Source organism: Euprymna scolopes, chromosome 4 (assembly GCF_053919585.1).
Source record: "Euprymna scolopes isolate OS-2025 chromosome 4, ASM5391958v1, whole genome shotgun sequence".
Lineage (NCBI taxonomy): Eukaryota > Metazoa > Mollusca > Cephalopoda > Sepiida > Sepiolidae > Euprymna > Euprymna scolopes.
In genome coordinates, this window is record NC_136485.1 from 516,556 (window position 1) to 542,161 (window position 25,606).

Genomic DNA, 25,606 nt, shown 5'->3' on the forward strand with positions numbered 1-25,606 from the left:
TTTGACCAAAATGGGCATCAAGACAGTTCCTTATTATTCCTATGATCCAAACCTTTTTCCCTGTGACTTTTGGTTATTTCCTAAACTCAAGGAAAACCTTAGAGTCCCATAATGTGACTATTGAGGAGATGAAAGGGGCTGCGACGAGGGTCATAGCTTCAGTGCTTTCTGCATCTGGGTTTTTTTCTCTTTTACTGTGAATAATTTGCCCTTAATGTTTTATCTTATTTAAGAAGAACTCACATTTTTAAGAACTCAGCTTGAATCCATATTCTTCAATTCTCTGAAATACTGCTCTAATATGGGCTTTATATTGCATATCATATGAGCTTTTAATCAAAATATCGTCCAAATATGCTATTGCATATTCCATACATGCCAACATTTTGTCCATTCTTTGTTGGAATAGGCTTGGAGCTACTTTCAAGGAAAATGATTAAGTTTAAAAATTCCTTTATGTATGTTTATTGTCAGGTACTTCAAACATTCTTTACTGTCTTTAACCTGAAGCTTCAGACAAATCCAATTATGAAAACACTCTATCATCATTTAATTTAGTTAATATATCTTCTGGATACGGTAGTGTTATATTTTCATTTAAATTTTGTTCTTACTAAAAAAAAACATATACAAATTCAGTTTCTTGCCACGTGATTTTGCATGTGTTCCTTTTTCTTTAAAAGACTGAGTTCTTTCTCTCTTGCTTTAGTAGCTTTTAATTTTTTTCGATAAAGCCTTGGAAAAAGGTTTGTTTACATCTTCGACACTACAATTTATCGAACAAAAATTTATTCCCTCATGGAGAAGATCATTCGTCTGGACAAATTTGACGTATCCTTGACAGACCTTCAGGCTGGAAAGCTTTGGAGATTGTGGTATCGTAACTTTCATTACTATTTATCAACTATTGCTTCGTTCAACCCTGATAAACTCGAAGCTCTTTATTTAAACATCGGTCCAACCATTGCTTTAGCCACATACGTTATCGAGGGTTGTTCAGGATTTGAACATGCTCTCGAATTACTGAAAGGTGTTTCCGACAAGTCTCCAAGCGTTATTCATGCTAAACATTTGCTTTCCATGCGTCTGCAACAAGAAAACTGGTCTGTCGACCAATATCTTCAGGTCTTGAATCGACCTGCCACTGATTGTTACTTTAAAGACGTTAATGCTACTACTTACAAGGACGAATCCGTCTCTGATGCATTTATACGTGGTCTCCAGTCCTCAGTAATACGTACTAGACTACATGAAACTGATACACTAACTCTCAAAGAGGCTACTCAATGTGCTAGGGCTTTAGAACAAGCTCACTTTCGTGCTGAATCATACGCCTCCTCGATTGAAGCAGCCGCTGCTACTACTACTACTTCTATTAGAACTAACAATGTGTCTACTTATCCTACCGAGGAGGCCACTAATACTAAAATTGCTGACTCTACTGGTTCTCACATGGAGTGTGACTCTTTACAATTTTCTGCTGCCCTTCCTGCTCATGGCAAGTGTTACAACTGTGGAGGGAGATGTCACTTTAAGGATGATCGTCGTCATTGTCCTGCCCGCGATAAGGTATGTCGGAACTGTGGTAAACTCGGTCATTTCTCCAAAGTTTGCTGTTCTACTATGCAGACACTTCCACGTTCTGCTATTATGGTAACCCATGCTAAAGGTGGTGATAGGTACCCTCTCATTACTAAAATTGTTGAATTAAAAGAAAAAAATGAACTGCCCTCATAAACACCGGCAGTTCTGATAATTTTATCAGTGCTCATATTGTTAAAACAATAAAGCTGTCTACATCAAAACATAATTCCGTAATTTCGATGGCATTATCCGCCTTTTCCCTCAAACTATCGGAATATTGCATGGAGAACATTTCCTTCAATGGTTGCGAGTATAAAGAAATTGACTTTACAGTGCTTCCTGATTCCTGTATGGATATTATACTCGGAGTGCCTTTTTTAAAAACTACATCAGGGTATCACTATTTATTTTGGTGGACCTCAGGATATTGTAAAAATCTGCGCCTTAACCAAGATCAGCTGTGCCCTGTGAAATTGTTTCGAAACTTAACCTCTGATTGCAAACCTATTGCTACTAAATCCTGAAATTACCATGTGGAGGATGCTCGATTCATTGAAAAGGAAATTCTACAACTGCTTGAGGATGATGTAATTGAAACAAGTTATTCACCATGGCATGCTCAGATTGTTGTGACTTCGTTGCTTAATAAAAAGAAACGATTAGTAGTTGATTTCTCCCAAACTATCAACCGTTTCACCTTACTTGATGCATACCCTTTGCCTCGGATTAAGGATCTCGTGAACCAAATAGCCCAATACTGTATATTTAGTACAATTGACTTATCCAAAGTGTACTACCAGATCGAAATTTGTCCCGAAGATCGGCCCTACATGTCCTTTCAAGCTGGAAATCATTTGTACCAATTCAAACGAATACCCATGGGTGTCACTAATAGGGTTTCTGCTTTTCGACGGTTTATGAATTCTTTCATTTCTGACAACAAATTATCTGGAACTTTCTCATATAGATGATATTACTATTTGCGTATATTTCATATATAGATGATATTACTATTTGTGGTAAAACTCAGGAGGAACATGATGTTAATTTGGAATGTTTTTAAAGGCTGCCTCGACATATAACCTCGAAATAAACCAAGAAAAATCAAAGTTTTCACTTCATTCCATCGATTTGCTTGGGTACCAAATTTTTAATGGGAGTATGCAGCCAGATCCTGAGCGTTTGAAACCTCTTTTACAAATTCCTCCTCCTTCCAATTCAGATTCGTTAAAGAGGTGCTTGGAATGTTTTCATACTATGCTAAATGGATACCTAAGTATTCATACAAAATTCGTCCACTGATCGAAAATAAACAATTTCCCATACCTCCTATAGTTATCAGTTCCTTTGAAAAACTTAAGAAGGACGTTGCCAAATCGTCTGTAAAAGTTATTGATGATGAATTATCATTTACTATTGAAACCGATGCTTTAGAAAAGGCTATTGGAAGCACTCTCTTACAGGCTGAGAGGCCTGTAGCATTCTTTTCTCGATCGCTAAACCCATCTGAAATACGACTTCACATCGTCAAGAAAGAGGCTTATGCCATAGTCGAGTGTGTCCGAAAATTGAGGGATCTCCTTGCTGAGAAGCACTTTACTATTATAACAGATTAGCAAGCCGTATTTTTTATGTTTAAACCTGCTAAGTGAGGAAAAATTAAAAATGATAAAATTATACAGTGGAAAATGGAACTTCTCCTGTTGTCATACGACATAAAACACTGTCCCGGAAGTGAAAACATTGTTGCTGCTGCATTATCGAAAGTATGTGGTGCTGTTGCTTCTTCCTTGGAGGAACTAAAGTCAGTATACAATTCATTAATGCATCCTGGAGTACAACGCTTTTGGCATTTTGTAAGATCACGAAATATGCCATATTCAATTGATGAAGTCCGGCGTGTGACATCTGAATGTACGACTTGTGCCAAGATAAAACCTCACTTCTTCAATTCTACTAATAATACACTGATCCGATCTGCTCTTTTTCAGTGCCTCTCCATAGACTACAAAGGACCTGTCCCGGTATCTTTGACGGGATATCGTTACATATTTACTGTCGTCGATGAATACAGTCAATTTCCTTTAGCTTTCCCTTGTCGCGATTGTTCTTTGCAAACCGCAATCCAGTACCTGACAAATGTTTTTTCCATATTCGGATTCCCCTCATTTATCCATTCCAATCGAGGAAATTCATTTATGTTGGAAGAATTCAAAAAATTTTTGATGCGACTTGGAATTGGATCCAACAACACTACTGCATATAACCCAAGAGGCAACAGTCAATGCGAGTGCTACAACGGCATTATTTGGAACACTTTGTTATTAGCTCTGGAATCTAGACGATTACCCCTTAGCGCTTGGCAGGATGTTCTACAGGATGTTTTAAATGCTATTCGCTCCCTGCTGCGCACTACTACAAATGCAAATCCTCACAAACTCATGTTCAACTTTGAAAGGCGCTCTTCTACTGGTACTGTTTTACCTGTTTGGCTCTGAGCCTGGGGGGTATTATTTAAACGGTTTGGTAACAGGAGCAAATATGACCCGATTGTCGAGGTAGTGGAAATTCGGTTTGATAATGTTGCATGTTTAGCAATTAGCTGTCACTGCACAGATTTCTTTAACTGAGTATGGCAAGTTTCTATTTCGAATAAAGTGTGTCATTCTGATTACACCTAGGTGACATAGGGATTTATGTAATACTAACAGTTTGTTGTCCGTAAGTGTAGCACAACTTGTTCGTGTGAGAATGTCTGCTGCCACATTCTATTTTTTCTCTCGGTACTGGATGTCAAAACTAAAAGATGCAAGATTGATTCTCCAGCACAGTATCTTTTCATTTTTTATTTTGCCATGATTTTGTGTACCAAACATGAATCGGACAGATTTTTGGTCTGTTTTTAAAATTAAGTGCCTACGAATTAAGAAGTGTCTCCATTTCTCAACAGCATCAACTATTGCAAGAGCCTCTTTCTCTACTGATGCATAGTTTAATTCACTGTGTTGTAAAGATCTTGAGTGAAAGGCAACTGGCCGATTGTTCTGATTAAGTACAGTGGATATAGAGTTGTGGGATGCATCGGTTTCGACGACAAACACTAGATCGTCGCTAATTGCAGTTAGGCTGGCATTTATCTGGTCAGTTTTCAGTGTCTGGAAGGCTGTTAAAGCCTCGTTTGATAATAGAAAGATTTTTGTGGATTTCAGATTTTTAATTTTGTCTGAAAACCTATTTTTCCATTTTGCATAATATGCACACATTCCAATCACACGTTCCAACGACTTTGTATTTTGGGGTGCATTAGTTAATGTGAGAATTTAATAAAAATTTTGTATTTTGGGGTGCATTAGTTAATGGGATTATAGTGCTCGTAATTCTACACGTATGCATAAACGTTCTGGGTCAGGCTTGATGGTTCCCTCAGATATCCGGTATCCCAAGAAATGTGGACAAGTTCTTACTTTCTGTGAGAATTTAATAAAAATATTTTTATACGTTCTTCGGTAAGTAAAAAAAAAACAACAACAAAAAAAGAAAAATGGACCAAGCAGGAATATGAACCCTGGGCTGGCTTCACTTAGACTTAGAACAGACTTCGGGTTACACCTTTTTGACCTTCACCTTGGTACGTTCGTGCGGTTTTCGCGACCAAGTGCATTTTTTAAATTTTTTAAAAATATTTACACAATTTGAATTAATCTTTGGATTGATATTGTAGTTTGACGTAATTTGCATATCCATGAGGCCACACACAAGAATGAGGCAATGAGGCCGAAAGTGAAGATAGCGTGAGTCGAGTTCAGGAGAACTGAGCTGAATGAGTCAGAACTTGGACTTTTTAAATGCTGACAAGAATCCATTTCTTCTTTTTTTTTTAATTATAAGCTATTTATTGCCCTCTATAGGCCCCACAACAGCGGAGTTACTATCTTTAAGAGCATATCTGAGAAAATAGACCACATACTGTCTTCACATCCCTCGGCTAACATCCACATCTGTGGTGACTTCAACGTCCATAACGTGGAATGGCTGACCCATTCAAATAAGACAGATGATGAGGGGAGGTTTTGTCATGATTTTGCCATTGCTTATGACCTCACTCAGATTGTTTGCGAACCCACCCGTGTGCCCGATACACCCAATCAATATGCAAGCCTCTTAGACCTTTTTCTCTCAACTTCCCCTGAGCTATGTTCATGTACCGTTCATTCTCCTCTAGGATCCTCCGACCACTCCGTCGTATCAGTTAAGATAAAAACGAAATGTAAGAAGCCCCCAGACGTACCCCTCCACCGTACTGTATACCGATACTCTATGGCTGACTGGGATAGCTTCCGTACATTCATATCTGATTTACCTCTGCACTCCATGTTTAAAAAGGAAGTGTCCTCTATAGTATCAGATCTGACCGAATGGTTAATTGTAGGCATAGACCAATTCATACCATCTAAAAAATTCCAACAAAAACCTAACAGCCAGCCATGGTTCTCCCCAGAATGTGCTGCTGCTATCGCGCACAGAAATCACTTTTTCCATAGGTACCAACGTAATAGATGCACTGAGACTAAAGCTGCTTTCAGGACTGCCAGCAACCACTGTAAAAGAGTAATAAAAAATGCAAGAGAGCTATATGCCCAGTCTGTTAAATCCAAGGTAGCTGATCAGCGGCTTGGTTCCCACCAGTTTTGGCAAATAACAAATAGGATCCTGAACAGAAATGTGCATTCTATCCCAACCATTATCAATGGACCAGAGGTTATCTCGTCAGCGTCAGACAAGGCCAAACTATTTGCAAAGAACTTTGCAGCTAATTCTACCCTATGCGACGAAGGCCATCAACTCCCCATATTTCCTCCTATAACACAGAACAAGCTAGGTAACATACAAATATCCGTGCATGAGGTCGCCAAGCTAATAAAAAACCTAGATTCCAGTAAAGCAACTGGCCCTGATGGCATCCCAGTTATAGTGTTAAAAAAGCTTCAACCAGAACTTGCTCCCATACTTACGAAACTATTTAAGCGCTGCCTTAAGGAGAAGTGCTTTCCGACTCCCTGGAAGACCTCATCAGTTTGCCCTGTATTTAAGAATTCAGGTGATAAGTCATCTCCCTCTCAGTACAGACCAATAAGTCTTCTCTGTGTTATGAGTAAGTTGCTGGAATCAATATTAAATAGAGAATTAGTCAACCACCTCAGCAGGAATAACCTTCTTAGGGACACACAATATGGTTTCCACTCTGCAAGATCTACCGCAGATGTGCTGACGGTTATATCCCACAGGATTAGTGAATCTCTTGACAAAGGCTTCCTTTCTAGGGCAATTGCTCTTGACATATCAAAGGCCTTTGACAAAGTATGGCATAAGGGTCTACTTCACAAGATTTCCAGCTACGGTATAACTGGAAATGTTTTCTCAATCATTAAATCATTTCACTCCGATAGGCTCATAAGAGTAGTGGTAGATGGACAAAAATCGGAGGCCTTCAATATAAATGCTGGAGTCCCTCAGGGGTCAATCCTGGGCCCAACTCTCTTCCTGATCTACATCAATGACCTCCCTAAACACATACTTAAATCATTCGTTGACATCTATGCTGATGACACGACCATCTATGGCAACACATCAAAGGCTGTAAATGATGAAGTTCTCTCGGATTCTCTCTCCTCTGATCTCGAGTGCGTGGTTCAGTGGGGGAAGATGTGGCTAGTTACCTTTAATGCATCCAAAACCAAACTCCTATCCTTACATCATCAACGCTCTGATTCCCAGCTGGCATCAATTGTGATGGATGGCTCTCGTCTGGGTGAGGCCCCGTGTTTTGACAAGCTTCTGGGTTTGACCTTTACTCCTGATCTGAAATGGAACACGTACATCAAGTCTGTTGCCAAGGTCGCTGGAAAGATGGTGGGATCCTTCTACCGCTCCAGAAGATATCTCACTACTGATGCAATTCTCTATCTATATAAAAGCCAAGTACGGCCAAGGATGGAATACTGTTGCCATATCTGGGCAGGAGCTGCCAAAAACAGCCTATCATGCCTTGACAGAGTACAAAATAGACTTCGTGGTTTAGTGGGGATGCCCTTTTCTCTACCCTGCAACCCCTCTCCCACAGAAGAGACGTTGCGAGCCTATCCTTGTTTTATCGTTATTTTCATGGCAGGTGCTCGTCTGAACTCCAATCCCTGGTCCCCCCTCGCCAATCTTTCACGAAAAACACCCGTCTAGCTGAATCCACTGTGAAAAATTTCCCCCACTCTATATCTGTGCTTAAATCAAAACGCGGATTTCATGAACAAAGCTTCTTTCTTAGAACTGCACGCCTGTGGAACTCTGTTCCGTCTGCCTGCTTCCCTCCGGACTACAACTTGGATGTCTTCAAGTCTAATGTTAACAAATTCCTAATGAACCGCCCCCCTAATTAAACACTTCATCAAATCTCCACACTAACGTAATGTACTTGCAATAACCCTTATCCCTGAGTGGCTTCCGGGCCTTGATAAGTGGTGATCACTGTGTAAAAAAAAAAAAAAAAAATATTTCGGCCTGAAAAATACAGTCGCTGCAATCGAGACGAAATTTGAAAGCGTTGTCAAAAAGAAAGATTAAACGAGTCACGTCGAGATTTGAAAGCCTCGAGAAAGAAAAAGATTAAATGAGTCACATCAAACTACGAAAATTGAAAGTGTCGAGAGAATGGGAATAGCACGTGTCGAATTAAAAAAAATTGACAGCATTGAAAAATGGAAAGATATAAATGATTTGCTTAGACCTTTAAGAATTGAAAGTGTCGAGAGAATGGGAATATTAAGTGATACACGTCGAATTTTTAAAATTGAAAGTGTTGGAAAATGGAAAGATTAAAATGATTTGCACCGAACTTTAAGTTTAAAGCGGTGAGAAAAGGAGAACTGAAACGAATTGTGATCAGAGAGGTGAAGATACGGCGATGATGAAGTGAGTCGAACCTTTATGTCTTTTTCTTTGTTTGTTTGTTTGGTATTCCCAGTGAGATTCGTTGGAATTTCTTTTTTATTGTCTCATGAAATGAACGTGTTGAAATATGATTCGGTTGAATATTGGAGGCGCATACAAAAATCAACATGAAAATTCGTCATACTATGGATAATTTAAAATGCGTACATATTTATTTAAACACTTAACTGGTAGTTATTTTATGAAAGTACAATTCGAGTAGGATTTTTTTGTTTGATTTTGAAAAAGTCGTCACTTTTAAAAGAACTTAAACACAACAATGAAGGCATATGGGGTTTCATTCACCAGTTTTAGAATAGTGCGTGCGTAGATGATTTACGTACAAACACGTTTATGCATTTTTATTTTTATTTTTTTTACAAAGGAGTCACCACTTATCAAGGCCCGGAGGCCACTCGAGGATAAGGGTTAATGGGTATATATTAGTTAATGGGATTATAGTGTAGTAAACATAAGTAGTGGGAATTTTGTAAATTGGATTAATTAGGGAAACGGTCAATCAAGAACTTGTTTATGTTGGACTTGAAGGCAATCAAATTGTAGTCAGCTGGAAAGCAGGCAGACGGAAGCGTTCCACAGGCGTGCAGTTCTAAAAAAGAAGCTGTGTTCATGCAATCTACATTTAGGTTTATGCACAGATATACAGTGTGGGAAATTACTGATAGTGGTTTTGGCTAGATGAGTGTTCTCCGTGAAAGTTTGGCAAGGGGGGACCATAGATTAAAGCTCAGATGTGCACTTGCAATGAGAATAACAATAAAGCAGAGACAGGCTTGCAATATTTCTTTTTTTTCTTTTTATATAGGCATAACCACTTTTGTACATCAATGTGTAAAATCAATGCTACAGGCATTTGTCTGAGTGTGTGTTGTTTTGTGTTAGAGTGCATTAGCATGCGGTTTATCTTTTATTTTTAAATTTTCTTATCATTTTATTCAAGCCAGGGAGAGGCATCCTATCAGATGCCAGACATTCATCTGCTATCTCATATATTCTAACCATGAGAACTTTTTAAGATTTTAACCGTCCCTTTAAATGAAATTGTTTGAATACGGCTGTGTGTGTGTGTGTGTGTGTGTGTGTGTGTGTGTGTGTGTGTGTGAGCTTAGAATTAATTAGGCATTTCTTGGCCACTTTATTAACAGAAAGATATTTAAATTCCACAATGGGAAAATTAGCGTCAGAGGATAAAGTATCATTTTAAACATTTTGAAATGCTTAACAGACAGAAAGCAAAAACAATCTGCAGCATATCAAGTTCTTTTTAAATCACTAAATTCAAGATTACTTGGTGTTGCCTGAGTTGAGGGTGTCGTGGTTTCAAAATCACTGCCTTCATTTTTTCTTTCTTTCTTTGCCCCCGCTTTTCTCTTCACCGTTCCCTTACCTTAAACAAAGGATGCGGGCCAACTTATGAAAATATTCGGGTTCAGTGAATGCATTGACCTTCCTGTTATCTTTTCATCATCAATTTCACTACGCACATCGGAATTCAAATGCATCAACAAAACGCCAATAAAGCAGGCAATTGACATTTTTACTTTTAGACGAAATTAATTTAAATGGAATCAACAAACTCACAATCTACTTTTGATTGCATAAATTTTGTTCTAGAATTAATTAGAGTCGTTTGTTTGTCTTATTGGGAGCAACACCTTTAACATCATGCTGGCCAAATGAATACAGCTCGTGTCGGCCCAGTCAAGTCAACTTGGCTGGGGAGTAGGAGGAGGCTCCCAAAGCGATGACTGACACTACCAGTTGTGTTGACCGAATCCACCAGCACCGAAGAATTTCAACAGCAGCAGCAGCGACAGCAGCCATCTCAACAGCAGTTCAAACAGCCCTTATTAGGGCTAATGTTTTTCTACTAATGCGATTCACTACTGCTTGCCTCCTGAGACCCACCAGCAGCAAACTTCATTTCCAGTCTCCAGTGCTTCCAGCTCACTCCAGCAGCTTCCTGCTCATTCCCGCAGCCTTTCTAGCCCTTGGTGCCTCCAGCGCCTCCAGCTCACTCCTGCAGCCTTCCAACTCTTGGTGCCTCCAGCTCACTGCTGCAGCCTTCCAGCTCCTCCTGCAGCTTTCCTGCAACCTTGCCTGCATCTCGCTCCTCTGATCTGCAACCTCACGTGCACCTCGCTCCTCTGGCCTGCAACCTCGCTCCTCCAACCTGCAACCTCTTTTGTACCTCACACCTCTGGTCTGCTACCTTGCTCGCATCTTATTCCTCCGATCTGCAACCTCAATCGAACCTGACTCCCTACCGACTGTCCGTTCCTTAACTCTCAGTGTTGTTGGTTCTTTAACACTGACCCTACGCTCTCAGTGTCGTCCATTCCTTAACACTGACCACCTCATTCTCAGTGTCCGCCATCTGTTTCCAGATCGCCCTGATGTCCAGCCGATCGTTCCAGACCCAGCGAGCAACCCTGAACCACGCTACGTCTAGAATACCTGTTCCAGACCTTCAGACCTTAGCCTCCAGTGACGTGCGACCTTCCAGGTGATCAGCATCCATATCATATGATTTTTCGTTTCCTTTGCAAATAAAAGGCAAACCCACGTCTTTAACCAAATAACCTGTGTTTTTCATTCTTCTTTACCTTAGTTGTTGGATCGATTGTCTCCGGACGACCGGCCCCACAACAAGGGAAAACAACTATGGATAACATGCATTCATCTCAAAGGACTTTGTCACCCACTCAATGAATTTTTTTTACATGCAAGAAAAGCGAACATTAACAGAAAAAAATACAAAAACAAGTAGCAACAAATCACTAAATTCAAGATTCCTTGGTGTTAATTGAGTGGAGGTATAACAAATATGGATAACATGCATTCATCTCAAATGATTCCCAAAATATAAAACATAGATAATTTATTTGGCTAAATTTTTCTTTTTTTTTTTTTACAAAGGCATCACCACTTATCAAGGCCAAGAGGCCACTCGAGAAGGGTTAAAGAGTGTACAGTAGACAATTGGACAATAAAGTAATCGTTAGTAATGGAAATTCGGTAAATTTGTTAAGTTATATGGTACGGCTCATCAAAAACTTGTTTATGTTTGACTTGAAGACAACCATATTGTAGTCAGCTGGAAAGCAGGAAAATGGAAGACAATTCCATAGGCGTGTAGGTCTAAGAAAGAAGCTTTCTTCATGAAATCTACGTTTAGGTTTAGGCACAGATAAAGAGTGGGGAAAATTATTGATAGTGTTTTCTGCTAAACGAGTGTTTCTTGTGAAAGTTTGGCGAGGGCGGACCATAGATTGGAGCTCAGTCGAGCACTTGCCATGAAAATAACGATAAAACAGAGACAAACTTGCAACATCTCTTCTGTGAGAAAGAGGTTGCAGAGAAGAGAAAAGGACATCCCCTACGAGGCTATAAAGTCTATTTTGAAATCTATCAAGGCAGAATAAGCCCTTTCTAGCAGCTCCTGCCCAGATGTGGCAACAGTACTCCATCCTTGGACGTACCTGGCTCTTATATAGATAGAGAATTGCATCAGCAGTGAGATATCTACTGGATCGATAGAAGGATCCCACCAAATGGAATTCTTGTGCCTAGATATTTTTTTCATCAGTTAGAAAGCTAATCTCTTAATATTAGAATTAAATAAACTTAAAATAAATCTTAAAAAAAAGTTGGGATTCTGTAGGCATTTGTGTATGGTTTTTGTCAGAGTGTACATGTAGTCGATGTGTACACAAAAGTAAAATGCATAAACACATTTGAATGCATATACTATCCTAAATGAAAACTAATAATTGTATTATTATTCATTGGACTACTGTTCTCATCTTGAGTGTGATTTTCACAACGTTTCGGTCGATCTAACCTCCGACCTTCTTGAGGTGTATCTTGTCAAACTCGGGAATGTTTCTGTCAAACTCGGGAATTTGGACGGAATTTTGAGCAGAACCCTTTATTTACTTCACGGGGATAGCATGCTCTTGTTCCATCAGCCATGACCGAATAGAGGTCCTAAGTAATTCGCAAATGTATATTTCGGTCGCCCACATTGAGTATTGAACCTTCAACTTTCAGGAGAATATCACTTTTACAATTGATTTTTCCCACGGATCTTTGCGGACAATTCTAATACGTATTTTAGGAGCCTTAAACCTATTTTTATTTCTTGTTGTAAATATCACTATTTATTACTAATTATTATTATATATTAATGTATATCTATCTCTATACTTATTACTTGTATATATTATCTATTGTTTATAATTACTGGTCCCCTGATTTTGGGGTCCTGGATATAACCTTAAACTATATCCGATGGTGAGGCTCCAGCTTGCAGGCTTTGTGGAGTGTGGAGCCACCCTTTAATTGCCATTGCTCCCAGGTTCACTCTGACCTGGAGTAGTAGTACCTGTTAGGGTCCAAACTTGAAAAAACAAATATATTCTATTAAAATATTGTTCAAAATTACTGGATTCGGCATTAAATAACTTGAAAAGGGTTGATATGCCGTAAAACAAAAACAATCAACAACCAAATCCCATGTCATATAAAATTCTATACTAGGTCTACTTAGCAGTTAGTTATTCCCCAGCATATGTGCTGCTTCTTTCAGTCGTCTTACTCTCCACCATTCCTCTCTGTCTATAATTTTTACTTTGTCCTATAGATGTAGATGGTTTCCCTTTTCTTTTCAGATATGGTCAGCTATACCTGACTTTTCAGTCTCTCCAGGTACTACGGCTTTTCGATGTTCTTCTAACCGTACTTTCAACAGACGACACGTTTCACCTCTAAATAGTTTTCCACATTTACATGGGATTTCATATACACAATTCTTAGTTATGATTTTTTTTCTGTGGGGGGCTTGACTCTCATAAGCTGTTTCTGGAGAGTTGAATCAATCCTAAATACTGTCCTGATGTCATATGGATTACATATTCGTACACATTCCCACTCTTTCTCTCTCTATCTACTACTGGTCCCTGAGAACACCTTCACGTTGCTGACTACTAACTGATGTCAACTCTCATATCCTCTTCTTTGTCTACACGCTGGACTACCATTCTCATTTTCACTATAACACTCATTTCTCTTCCCACGCGCGAACAAACGATAGTGACCCGAACTTGAGATGAACACACATTTCCTATTCTTGCTACAACACCAGCCCCGCAACGAACATTGGTTACACATGCACGGACATGAACACGTTATAACTAAAACGTTCATTCTTTCAACAGCAAATAAACGACGTTTATCTTATCCATCAATCGAGTCTTTGTTTCCTTCAATTACATTCGTTTCATTATTTTCTTGTGGCGAGCTAGGTTATTATATCTTGGTCTGCTACAGTATATAGATGACATAAACCCCTGACCTGTGCGAGTTATCAGCACATCTAGGAACGATAATTTATTGTTATTTTCTTTTTCCATCGTGAACTGTATAGTTGGACAGATCGAGTTCACATGGTCTAGTAACATTCAAATTACTTAGAACCTCTAACCAGTAACGGCTGACGGAACAAGAACATATTACCCCCGTGAAGTAAATTCTGTCCAAATTCCTGAGTTCGACAGAAACATTCCCCAGTTCGACAAGATACACCTGAAGAAGGGCGGAAGTTATATCGACCGAAACGTTGTGAAAATCACACTCAAGATGAGAACAGTAGTCCAATGAATAATAACATAAATAACCAATCTTCATCTCAAAAATTCAGAAACGTCATATGAATTCGGTACGGACCCCAAATAATACAAAAATGAAAACAAATCGGAAAACTCTACCAAAAACTGGCAAGGATAACTAACCACCTCACATTCCTATGCCGGTGCCATGATCTTAAACTAGTACCACCAGGCTTAACATTGAAACTACCAGTCAGCTCCAGACGGACACAAAAGATCACAAAACAAGTAGGGGATGAACTCGTCTGAGACAGAATCTACAACATCAATTACAGACTAAAATTTCAAACAACCTTACTTCATTCCTGATTCAGATTGATGACAAAACTCGCATTCAAGAATACCTGGACATATCCTATGAGAAAGAATTTAAAGAGGTTAAGTCTTGCCAAATAAAGAAATTGGAAAATCTAAAAAAAGCTAAGGACATAAAACTCCAGGTCCACCATTCACCAATAAGCGCCATTGTCAACCAAAGTAAATGTCAGCTAACTCCCTCTGAGGAATCAGTGCTAAACAAAGGTCTCAAATTTGCCACAACCATAAAGCGAATTCCATACTTGGATATACTAGCTCCAATAGAGGAGACAACCTTGAATAAACCCAAAGCACAAGGAGATGAACTAAGGTGGAAAGTGTGATAAGTATTCGAGAATTCAAAGCCTCCAAAACCAAACCTCTCAAAGGAAGAAGTATTGGCTATCAAGTCCCTGTGCGGTGACAATGATATCATAATACTACCAACAGACAAAAGCGATGCTACAGTGATAATGGATAGAGTAGAATATTCCAAGAAATTGGCAGATTTAATAGAATTTGGTGGTTACTGTAAAGTGAAAAAGAACAAGAATCTGACCCTGAAAACGGAAAGGAAGCTGTCACAGATCCTATGCAGTCCTTTGCATTATTGTTGAATTTTGCAGAATATTTCAAGCTGCACTGGTTGGGCAGTAGAGAGCATATAAAACATTGCTGTATCGTATGGTCCACTTCTCCACACTTAGAAATGGTTTGGTCAGTTTTGTAGCCTCATCTGGTCATATCAACTTTTGATTGCCCCAGTCCTGTTCTTAGGTGGTTAAGTGGTTTCCACTGGAACCAGGATGCTTCTGAACTGAGAGGTTCGAAATAATATTTTTCACAAGTTTGAAATAGCGTTGTTTTTGTCTTTAACAGGTGCGAAATACCAGTTGTATTTGTCTGTCACGGATCTGAAATAACATTTTTATTTGTCTGACACAGGTTCAAAATAGCATTTTTGTTATTCTGTCATTATGTCATGTGAAATAGGATTTTTTTAAGTCTGTTTCTTCTGTTACACTATTATTGAAATAGATTTTGTTGATCTGTTACCTTTTAAACAGCATTTTTTGTTCGTCTGTCACATTTACATTTGAAATAGCATTTTTGTTGTTCTGTCACAATAACATTTAAAATAGCATTTTTATTTGTTTGTCAAGCGTCTGAAATAGTGTTATAGTTGGTCTGTCACTCTTATGTTTAAAATAATATTTCTGGTTGTTTGCCACCCTTAAGTTTGAAAATAACATTTAGTTGTGTTTTCACACTTAAATATTTTTTTTTTTTTAATTCCATTTTCATCCCAAACAAGGCATAGTGCTACTTTGATGTAGGGGGCTACTATCGGGGACATAAGTTGCAGGGATACTATGTAGGGAGTTGAGCAGCGAGATGTCCGTTCATTTAAAATAGTATTTTTGTTGGTCTGTCACAATTACATTTAATATAGCTTTTTTGTTGGCCTGTCATATTGTATGTAATGTAAAATAGAATGTTGTTGTTCTGTCGACGTTGAAACATCATTTTGTTGTTCTGTCACGTTTTGAAATAGCACTTTGGGTGTTCTGTCACTCACACGTTTGAAATAGCATTTTTTTTAATTGTTTTGTCACACTAATATTTCAAATAGCAATTTTGTTGTTCTGTCAGGCTTACGTGTGAAATAATATTTTTGCTTGTCCATCACAATTACATTTGATAAAAAATTTTATTTTTTAGTTTGTTGGTCCATCACACTTGCGTTTGAAGTAGCATTTTTGTTGGTGCATCACACTTATGTTTGAAATAACATTTTGGTGGCATATCACACTAGCATTTTGTTGTTATATCACTTTTACATTTGAAATAGCATTTTTTGCTGCTTTATCACACTTACATTTGAAGTAGCAATTTTGTTGTTCTATGACACCAATATCTGAAATAGTAATTTTGTTGTTCAGTCATTTGAAATAGAATTTTTATTGCTTTGTTACATTTACTTTTGAAATAGCATTTTGTTGTTTTGTCATGCTTACATTTGAAGAAGCAATTTTGTTGTTCTGTCAAAATAACATTTGAAATAGCATTTTTATTGCTCTGTGACATGTTTGAAATAGCATTTTGTTCATTCATCACATTTATTTTAAAAATAGCATTTTAATTTGTAAATTCACTGATTGAAATGACTTATCTTAAGAACATCTGTTCTTATTTCTGCTGCATGGTCTTTTACTGTCCAGCTGTTTCTGTTAACTTATTAGATTGTTGTTATAAGTCTTCCCATCATTTATTCTTTTTTATGTGGCAGCAGTTAAGCTCTAATTACACTCGTAAATCAAGAGCAGATACCTTTTAATTTTGATCCTTTTTTATTTGTTTGAGTGTCTTTTTTTCAATTTATGAGTCCACAATTTACAAAATTTAATTTTTCTTTCTTTTCATATCTTAGAATCCGACTCTGCAAACTATAACGTTTTTAAATTTGTTTTTATTGTTCCTTTTTACTATCTGATTAACTAGCCATCATTTATAAAAAGAAGATTTAAATGTAAATTTGTCACCTACTTAACGATCCTATTTGTTGACAGCTCATCTCAGTTATTTATAAACAACACTTTTCTCAGCACAAGGCTTGTGCCGTCGCGATCAATACACGCACTTACCCAGTTCAAAGTGTCCATGGTGTCTGGTGGCCATTTGCAAGAGCTGCAAGGAACATAATCATTGTCAGGGTTATACGCTTATCCATAATTTGCATGCAAGGAGATCAACCTGTTTAAAATACACTGTTGAAAAACAATTGGAGTGAGGACAATTGCGGTTAGAAGCAAGCATACACATCGAGAGACAATGAGAACAAGAAAGTTACTAGTCAACATGTAAAAAGGGAATTATTAGGAAAAGGTAGTGAAAACAAATGACACACAGTATGTAATTTGATTTTGTAACTAAAAGGATATGAACTATTGGAGGTAACTTTATTTCTGATTCACTTCTAATATTAAAATAGGACGCTCTTTGCTGAACAACCGTCGCTTGCTTGTTTCCTTGTTTGTGTTCGTGCACAGTAGATGACTTAACAAAGGGATGATATCACAAAGAGATGACGTTATCAATTAAACATGTTGAATTCTTCTTCAGGTATTAAGTTTGTTATTACAAACATCGATGGTCATGGCTCTCCAGTCCCCTTTGCATTCGGTCTTTCTGTAGAGATCTACAGTCGTCTTTCCTGTGACCCTGTTAGAATGTCAGTGAACTTTGTTCGTTGTCTTTCTCTACTCTTTTTTTCCGGCGATTTTCCTAACATTAAGCTGTTTTCTAAGCCGTCCGTTCGCATTAAATGCATGAACTGTTTGGTGTGGACTGTATTGAGTAGTGATCATGAATACAGCGGGAAAATACCTTTTATTACGTAATAAATGATAAGGTAACAAAAAATTGTTTTATTCATTAAGACAGAGAACATTTACGATACGTAAGCCGAATATTTATGCACCATATATATATATATATATATATATATATATTTGTTTACAGAAAGTTTCTAGATGAGACAAGTCATTGATACCGTCGGTTTCAAACCTGATAATGAGGACCGTTTTAGATACCCATATCAATATATACATCACGAGTTCACGTTTAACTCTCGCTTTGCGAACCCCCTCCTTTTTTATTTATCGGATGGTGATAATTTTATTAACTTTAAAATTAAATTATGTTAAATTTAAAATTTAAATTCAATTAAAATTTTTTATGTTAAGTGCCTTTAATATTAAAACCATAATTTATTTAAAAATTTAAATTGTTTTAAAATTGTTTTTCAAAATTAAAAACTTAAAATTTATCTCAATGTCGATTAAAACGTAAAATTCCGTTTAATTATATCGGAATGTGTTTAAAAATTCGTTTAAAAATTTCAACTCTTTCAAAGTTTGGGGGGATACCCATCTAACCTAAGAGATTTTCCTAGTATATTAACCTCAATACTATTGTATTTTTCTCTATAGTTTTAAAATTGAAATAGATTGTAAATTACATTTATAAAGTATGGCTTTTAAAAAATTGTATAATACAATAATTTAAAATCTATAATAAAAATAATTTAAAATTACGATTAAAATCCAATTTTACAAACTAAACTCAATTTTAGAATTTAAAAGTTAACTAAAAAATACATTTTTTTTAATGTACATAAAAATTTAGGTTTTGTCTTTTTCACTGACCCAGTTTATAAAGAGTGTTTTCCTTCTAATTTTTCAAAGATTCACTCCTCACTTTTAAGCATCTTATTTCCGGGTCATGAATTGCCCGTAGGATGTGGTTCTTTTCCGCATTACACTTAATACAAAAACTAGAGTAGGACATCTTTTTCTTAGACTTCTAGATAAGCATTTTCCAGAAAAGCACAGACTGCACAAATTCTTTAATAAGAATGCTGTGAAAGTAAGTTACTTGATAGAACTATCGATCAAGTCTATAATATCTAAGGCTCCTGGAAAGATAGTTAATGCAGGCTGCTCTTGCAGGAACAAAAATAAGTGCCCATTGGAGGGCAACTGTAAAGCTGAATCCCTTGTTTACGAAGCTACAATAATGGACCAATCGACAAGCACACCGGAAAAATATATAGGTACGACACAAGGCCCATCTAAACAAAGATACTATGAGCATATGAGCTCCTTTAGAGCTAAAAAAAAAAAAAGGATAAAACAGCATTAGTAAACCGGGTGGGAGCTTAAAGAAGAGGGTACACCTTTTCCATAAAATGGAGAAAAATCGAGCATAAACCAGCATATGCCCTGGAATTAAGTCAATGCTCTGTAAAGTGGAAAAGTACCACATCCTACGAGCAATTCATAACCCAGAAATTTTTAAAAACAATTAAAAAAATTTTTTTTTTTCAATTTTTAAATAAATTATGGTTTTAATATTAAAGGCACTTAAATATAATAATCCCAACCAAATAAAACAGCTCAATACAATCTAGATAGGAAATAGAGCTCATTATAGAACACAGATTTAAGATTGTAAATTATATTTTACAGGAATTTATTGTTCGACAGGATACTCAAATAAGATATATTAAAATTTCCTTAATTTGTAGAGTTTAAAAAAAATGCGTTCTTCTCATCAGAGCGCATTTCTTTGAAACTCTGCAAATTAAGAAAACTTCAATATATCTTATTTGAGTATCCTGTCGAACAATGAATTCCTGTAAAATATAATTTACAATCTTAAATCTGTGTTATATTATATATATATATATATATATATATATATATATATATATATATATATATATATATATATATATATCAGAGATCTTATCAGAGACGCCCCATGGGGAAATATTTTTTCTCTTCCTGCTGAACAGTGTGCAACCGAGACCACTGAATGGTTCAAAACTGCAATCGAAGCGCATGTTCCCATGCGGAAATTCTATAGCAAGCCCCACTCTCCCCAATGGTTTACTTCGACTTGCGCAACTGCCATTGCTCAAAGGCAGCATGCATTCCGCAGGTTTAATCGACATAAGTCCAGTTCAAACAGACAGAAGTACATAGAAGCTAAAAGTAACGTTAAGAAAGAAATAGCGACAGCTAAGAGGGAATTTACGGAAACCACGAAAAAACGCATCGAAGCACAAAAACTAGGAACTCGTGACTTCTGGAAAATCTACAACAGTGTAGTAAATAATGGGCAATCAACAATTCCCCCACTAACCAACAATCACGAGGTTCTTTGCTCAGCAACCGAGAAGGCTAACATGCTTGCCAGTCGGTTTGCCTCAAACTCCACACTGGACCCTCTAAACCACCCCTACCTCAATTTCCTATGCGGACAGACGCCACGCTAGACGACCTGAAAATCACCCCTGCTCAGGTGCATGCTATCATAAAAAACCTTGACACTTCCAAAGCATGTGGACCCGACCTCATCCCAGCTGTGCTATTAAAAAAGTGCTCAGCCGAAGTAGCTCCAGTTCTCTCCAAACTCTACAACAAATGCCTTAATGAATCTTGCTTTCCGAGCTGTTGGAAAACTGCTTCTGTAGTACCAGTATTCAAGAATTCTGGCGAAAGAACTGACCCATTAAATTATCGCCCTATTAGCCTCTTCCCACTTTTTGCCAAAATATTTGAGACCTTAATTAACCATGCTCTAGTCCAGCACCTTACAGATGCTAAACTTCTGACCGACCGTCAATATGGATTTAGACAAGCCCGTTCCACGGCAGACATCCTCACTGTAATCTCTGAACGCATATACCATTCACTGGACAAAGCGGGAGAGGGAAGAGCGGTAGCTCTAGATATATCTAAGGCTTTTGACAGGGTATGGCACAAGGGTCTCCTCAGGAAGATTAGATCTTACGGTATCACTGGTAAAATACTTAACGTAATTAAATCCTTCTTAGATAAGAGAAAAATCCAGGTTGTCCTCGACGGTCGTACATCTAAACAATATGATATAAATGCGGGAGTGCCCCAGGGATCTATCCTGGGACCTCTGCTGTTCCTGATATTCATAAATGACCTCCCCGACAAGATTGCCTCTGAGATGGGGATATATGCTGATGACACCACACTCTATAGCAGGCACGACAGGAAAACAAACGAACATATATCTAAAGTAATGGCAGAAACACTAGAGGATGACCTCCAATCAGTAGTGGAATGGGGACAAAAATGGATGGTCACGTTCAATGCCACCAAGACAAAACTGGTTTCATTCAATAATTACAAGAAACCTTCTCTACCACCTATAGCAATGGCCAACGACTCTTTATCTGAGAGTACGTCTCTCAAGCTCCTTGGCCTAACGTTCACTGGAAACATGAGTTGGAACAGTTACATCGAGGGCATTGCCAGGGCCGCTGCAAGGAAGGTGGGCTCTCTCTACCGTGCTAGAAAACTTTTAACACCCGAAAGTATCCTGTACCTCTATAAGGCCACCATTCGCCCATGTATGGAGTATTGCTGTCATATTTGGGCCGGTGCATCGGCTACTAGTCTCTCGCTCCTTGACAAGGTTCAAAAGAGAGTCGCAAATCTGATAGGCCCTAAACTGGCATCAAAACTTCAGCCTCTGTCCCATCGTCGAAACGTTGCATCCCTCTGCCTGTTCTACAAGTATTATAATGGTGAATGCTCTGAAGAACTGCAAGCACTTGTGCCCCCACGACGTGAACACCCTCGACAGACCCGACAAGCTGCAAAATCCCACCCCCACACTGTAGAGATCCCTAGATGTAAAAGATCCTTCTACTCCAGTAGTTTCTTCTCCAGAACTGCTAGACTTTGGAATTCCATTCCGGGTCACTGCTTCCCCAACTGTACTGACATGCATAAGTTCAAGTGCAACGTGAACCAACATCTCGCTGCCCTAATCCCTACATAGTACCCCAGTAGATGTTTCCCCTGATAGTAGCCCCCTACACCAAAGTGGCTATGTGCCTTGTTTGGGGTGAAAATGTAATTAAAAAAAAAAAAAAAATATATATATATATTCACGAAAAACACCCGTCTAGCTGAATCCACTGTGAAAAATTTCCCCCACTCTTTATCTGTGCCTAAATCAAAACGTGGATTCCATGAACAAAGCTTCTTTCTTAGAACTGCACGCCTGTGGAACTCTGTTCCGTCTGCCTGCTTGGATGTGTTCAAGTCCAATGTTAACAAATTCCTAATGAACCGCCCCTTAAGTAAACACTTCATCAAATCTCCACACTAACGTAATGTACTTGCAATAACCCTTATCCCTGAGTGGCTTCCGGGCCTTGACAAGTGGTGATCACTGTGTAAAAAAAAAAAATATATGTGTGTGTGTATTTGTGTATGTGTGTGTGTGTAAGAGAGGGCACTGACATTTAACATTTTTATTTTTTACTTATATTTTTCATATTAAATTCTTAGATGCTTAAATGTGGCATATATGTTTTGGATGTTTACTTTACCTCAAAAGAAATAAATTCATAAACTCACTAATTTGATGGTTTTCCTTTGTTTTTGAATGAATATTATTTTCTTTGTAAAAAGTGTGTGTGTGTGTGTGTGTGTGTGTGTGTCTCTCTCTCTCTTCTGTATCTATTGCTTTTTTGTGACTGGTAAATATAAAGTCATTACTGTTTATGACATATTTTTGATGAGATGCATTTTTACTTACTGTGAATGTGTGTGTGTATCTGTGTTTTAGGCTACCTCTGTTTGTGTGTGTACTTATTACTTTTTGTTTAAACGTATTACTTTTTACTTAGGCGTCACAACTTATCAATGCTTGAAGTCCGCTCGAGAATAAGGGTTAATGGATCTAAGATGGTAGTATAATAATCGTTAATGTTCTAAATTGGGTAGAATTTGATCATTTATGGGGACGGCTCAACAAGAACTTGTTTATGCTGGATTTGAAATTTACCATGTTGTATTCAATCGGAAAGCAGGACAGCGGAACAATGTTCCATAGGTGGGCAGTTCTGGGAAAGAAGCATTCTCCATGGAATCGGAGTATTATTTTCACAATGTTTTGTATTTATTTGTATAACTAGTTAAAAAAAAAGAATGGAAAATCAAACAGTTGAACTATAATTAACAGACGTCATTTCTTAATAAGTCAAGCAACATATTATTTGATTCCTATGTTTGCACATGTTATGACATTTGTATTGTTTGCATTCTTCAGACTACTATTCCTATCATGAGTGTTATTTTAAAAGTTGCATTTCTCGAGATTGAAGGTTTAATCCTCAGTGGAGGCGACACTCAAAATACAATTGTGAATTTCTTAGGATTTTTACCCAGTAATGGCTGATGGAACGAAAGCATGCTACCGTCGTGGATTAAATAAAGGGTTCAGTTCGAAATTCCATTCAGATTCCCGAGTTCAACAGAGAGATGCCCGAGTTTAGCAGAAAGATTCTCAAGTTTGACAAGATACACCTGAAGAAGACCAGAAATTACATCGATCAAAACGTTGTGAAAATAACACGCAACATGAGCTCAGTAGTTTGGACAATTCAAATAATAAGAAAAATCCATTCTCATCAAAAAATAAACCAAAAACGTAATATTATGGCAATATTTATGTTTATGTTTTTGAATTCATTTTCAAATATTTCATTGTGGAAAAATAAATATTTAAAATATAATTAAATTATATTACTTGTTTTGATTGGACTATTGTTCTCATCTTGAGTGCTATTTGTGCAACGTTTTCATTGGTTTGACCTTCCACCGTTATCAGGCATGCTGGTTGTTGTCTTGGAAAAGAAAAGAGAAAGGTACTGGCTCCAGAGAAATTTTTGTATTCTTGTAGTTAGTCTCTGTTTTATGGCTGCGGTTTCGTATCTGTGAAAAAATTGGTTGACAAAGGGAAGGCAACTCTAATAAAGATTGACAGGGGATTATCTCCTTTCCATCGCCGAAATTTTAAGGGTATACAATTTTTGTTTTTTCTCCACTTACAAATAATACTCAAGATAAGAACAATAGTCTGATCAAAACAAGTAATATAAACAATCAGCCCTCATCTCAAAAATTCAGAACTATAATAAAATTAGTTCTTTTAAATGATATTTTATTTAAAAAAAGTCAGAAATTTATAATTGTGATGTTGAAGTGCATAACAGTTTTAATTTCACATAACGTTATTATTTCCTCTTATACATTGAAATATTTTAAATCTCAATTTCTTGTTGGGAATGAAACCTCCCGACTTTAAATGGGAATATAAAATAGAGATTATATTAAACTCGAATTCTTCCCAGAGGATCATTGCCTCCTAAAATTGTTAGCATGTTTTCAGCTGTCAGTAGAGACATTGCATTTCGAGCTTCCCACGTACTGCTGGCAACATGGGGTGTGATAATGCAATTGTCAAGTGACATCAGCTGATGTTTTACAGGAAGCGGTTCTGGGACTGTCACGTCCAATGCTGCCATTGCTATATTTTTGTTCTTAAGTGCTATGTATAGGTCATCATGATTGATGACTCCACCGCGACTGACATTAACTAGAACAGCTGTTTTTTTCATCTTATCAAAAGCAGATTTGTTGAACAGACCTCGCGTCGAATCGGTCAAATTGCAGGCTATGCAAACAATGTCACACACTGGAAGCATCTGATCAAGGGTCATGAAGGTGGCGTTCACTTCAGCTGCATATGGCACTTCTTTCATGTCTGTGTAGCAGATCTTCTTAACTTTAAAGGCTTGAAGACGCTGCGCAATGCCAAACCCAATTCGACCCAAACCAAGAATTCCAACTGTTTTATCAATAAGTTCGAATCCAAGCAGCCACATTGGTTTCCAGGTAGTCCACTCACCTGCTTTCACAGCATTGTATGCTACAATTAATAAAAAGAAAAAAATAAATCATTATGACGTCAACTATGCAAGAATATAATAAGCTTAGAGAAAAACAAGAGAAATAAAGGAATATTTAATAAATTTTCATTTTGGATGGTTTTTATTTGCTGCTTTAACACCTCTCTCTCTCTCTCTCTCTCTGGTCGGACTCCTTGGCCGGATCAATGTGACTCTCTCTCCAGATTTCCATCATCTGCCTCAGGATCACACGTGGTATCATGTGCAATTTGGATGTAGATCGTCCTATGCTTGTGTGGAGTCCACAGCAATACATTTCTCACCAGCTCTTGTTTGCTTCTCTGGCAGTGACCGGCAAATCGTAGACATTGCTCCCTAATAGTAGTAGATATGGCAAGTAGGTTGCCATAAAGCTGCTGCTTCGTGGGATGATCTTGCCAAGATATATTTAATGCTGTTCATAGCATATGGATGTACATGCCGTCTATCTTTCTTTCCAATCTTTTGGTGAGTGTCCAGATTGTAACACGGTAAACAAGGACAAACTTCACCACTGCTTTGAAGAACTGCCTTTTCAGTTTGTCAGTTAGCCTTGAAGTCTAAAACACCCTATCTATTGTAAATTTTTAATAGCAAACCATCATGCTATTTTAATAATAAATACATTAAATAGTAATACATACATGCCTTAATGACGATGATGACGATGATGATGACAACAGCGATGACGATATTGCCCATCATCATC

The 25,606-nt window shown here is 37.5% G+C and overlaps 2 protein-coding genes across 2 annotated transcripts in view; one reads left to right on the forward strand and one right to left on the reverse strand.

Moving 5' to 3' along the window:
• Positions 1-798: 798 nt before the first annotated feature.
• Positions 799-14,896, forward strand: LOC145273298 (uncharacterized). Its single transcript, XM_080127067.1, has 2 exons — positions 799-1,230; positions 14,570-14,896. The coding sequence occupies exons 1-2, from the start codon at positions 799-801 to the stop codon at positions 14,894-14,896; spliced, it is 759 nt and encodes a 252-aa protein (XP_079983193.1).
• A 9,193-nt stretch (positions 14,897-24,089) lies between these two features.
• The window catches only part of LOC145266407 (glyoxylate reductase/hydroxypyruvate reductase-like), a 28,131-nt gene continuing 26,614 nt past the window's right edge, over positions 24,090-25,606 (reverse strand). The window contains exon 3 of the mRNA XM_080122071.1: positions 24,090-24,878. Coding sequence (XP_079978197.1) covers positions 24,280-24,878 — 599 coding nt within the window. The 3' untranslated portion in view covers positions 24,090-24,279. The remainder of the gene's footprint in view (positions 24,879-25,606) is intronic.

Coding starts and splice junctions, on each gene's coding strand:
- LOC145273298 (XM_080127067.1), top strand. CDS start 799: ATGGAGAAGATCATTCGTCTGGACAAATTTGACGTATCCTTGACAGAC. Junction 1,231..14,569: donor TACGTGGTCTCCAGTCCTCA/GTAATACGTACT, acceptor TTCCTGATTCAG/ATTGATGACAAAACTCGCAT.